At 61.4% G+C, this 1,750-nt stretch overlaps 1 protein-coding gene across 1 annotated transcript; it reads left to right on the top strand.

Moving 5' to 3' along the window:
- The first annotated feature begins 115 nt into the window (after positions 1-115).
- On the top strand, positions 116-1,170 carry LOC113962236 (kelch-like protein 18). Its single transcript, XM_027673020.1, has 2 exons — positions 116-225; positions 775-1,170. The coding sequence occupies exons 1-2, from the start codon at positions 133-135 to the stop codon at positions 1,159-1,161; spliced, it is 480 nt and encodes a 159-aa protein (XP_027528821.1). The 5' UTR covers positions 116-132; the 3' UTR covers positions 1,162-1,170.
- Positions 1,171-1,750: the final 580 nt, after the last annotated feature.

Here is a 1,750-nt window from a genome sequence, read left to right as displayed (position 1 = left end):
TGTGAGAGTGGTTTAAATAAGGGGTGGTAAAAGGAGAGTTGGTGGAAACCAGTCCTAGAAAATCGTGGAATAGTCTCTGGGGCTGCCCCTGACCTCTGCCCTGCCCCTCCAAGGTGGACAGCAGTGACCCCCATGAGCTCCAACCGCAGTGCTGCCGGAGTCACCGTCTTCGAGGGCCGGATCTACGTGTCGGGAGGGCACGACGGGCTGCAGATCTTCAACAGTGTAAGGCTGGGATCCTGGGAACTCCTCAGCTTCAGGTTGGAAAAGCTCTCTGGGACCATCCAGTCCAACCATTCCCCGGCACTGCCAAGGCCACCCCTGACCCATGTCCCCAATGCCACATCCTCAGGGCTTTGAAATCCCTCCAGGGATGGGGACTCCACCACTGTGCCAGGGCTGGACAGCCCTTTCCAGGAGGAATTTTCCCAGTATCCAACCTGACCCTCCCCTGGCACAGCTGGAGGCCGTTCCCTCTCCTCCTGTCCCTTGTTCCCTGGGAGAAGGGACTGATTCCACCCTTCTCCCCCCTCCTGTCAGGGAGTTGCAGAGCCACAAGGTCCCCCCTGAGCCTCCTTTTCTCCAGGCTGAGCCCCCCCAGCTCCCTCAGCCCCTCCTGCTGCTCCAGCCCCTTCCCTGCACACACTCCAACCCCTCAGCGTCTTGTCACAAGACGCCCAAAACTCCCGGAGGATCGGCGGCTGTGCCTCAGCAGCGCGGGGGGACATTCCCTGAGCATTTCCCTGACTCTCCACACCCTCCCTGTGCCCGCAGGTGGAGTACTACAACCCGCACACCTCGTCCTGGCACGCCGTGTCCAACATGCTCAACAAGCGGTGCCGCCACGGCGCGGCCGCGCTCGGCAGCCGCATGTTCGTGTGCGGCGGCTACGACGGCTCGGCCTTCCTGAGCGCGGCCGAGGTCTACAGCTCCGGGGCCGACCAGTGGTACCTGCTGGTGCCCATGAACAGCCGGCGCAGCCGCGTGTCCCTCGTGCCCAACTGCGGCCGCCTCTACGCCGTGGGCGGCTACGACGGACAGTCCAACCTCAGCTCCGTGGAGATGTACGACCCCGAGAGCAACCGCTGGACGTTCATGGCGCCCATGGTGTGCCACGAGGGCGGGGTGGGCGTGGGCTGCGTCCCCCTCCTCACCATCTGAGCCTCCGGAAGGTTCTTTCTCCCGGGGGGACTTTGGGAGGGCGGGGATGTTGGTCTTCGGCGGGATTTCCGGGCGCGGAAAGACTCTATGGAACGATGCCCACGGGGAGGTTTTTTTGGGGTGAAGGTCCTGGAAGATCAAATGTGGTGAGTTTACGTGTGGGGAAGGACCCCTCGGCCCCTCCCGGAGCAGTGGCCAAGCGGATCCGTCTCTCACTGTCCATTTCCCTTTGGGAAGCACTGCCATGGGCTGGGGGAGAGGGGGACAGGCTTAATTCTGACATAAGAACAGCCACTTTATTGACTTTGGAAAATCCATCTGCACCTTCTGGGAGCACCAAACCCACCTGAACCCCCCGAGGGGCGTCGTGGTCACACAAGGGGGTCTCAGAACAGAACAAACCCAGCGCTGTCGGTTCCAGGTGCTTCTTACACAAGACCCTCCCAGCTCCTCGTGCTTTCCTCAGCTCGATGTGGAAAACTTCTCCACAGGAGCCACAGGATGGGGAAACCAGGAAGAGGAACAGGTCGGTTAAACCAGCTGATCGTTTTGGAGAGGGATGGATGTGAACGACTCCAACAGCCTGAGG

The sequence above is a fragment of the Neopelma chrysocephalum genome, unplaced genomic scaffold, assembly GCF_003984885.1.
Source record: "Neopelma chrysocephalum unplaced genomic scaffold, ASM398488v2 Primary Assembly neopelma1_127944, whole genome shotgun sequence".
NCBI classification, from domain to species: Eukaryota; Metazoa; Chordata; class Aves; order Passeriformes; family Pipridae; genus Neopelma; species Neopelma chrysocephalum.
Note: the sequence above shows the minus strand (reverse complement) of the source record. Positions and strands in the feature narration are given on the sequence as shown.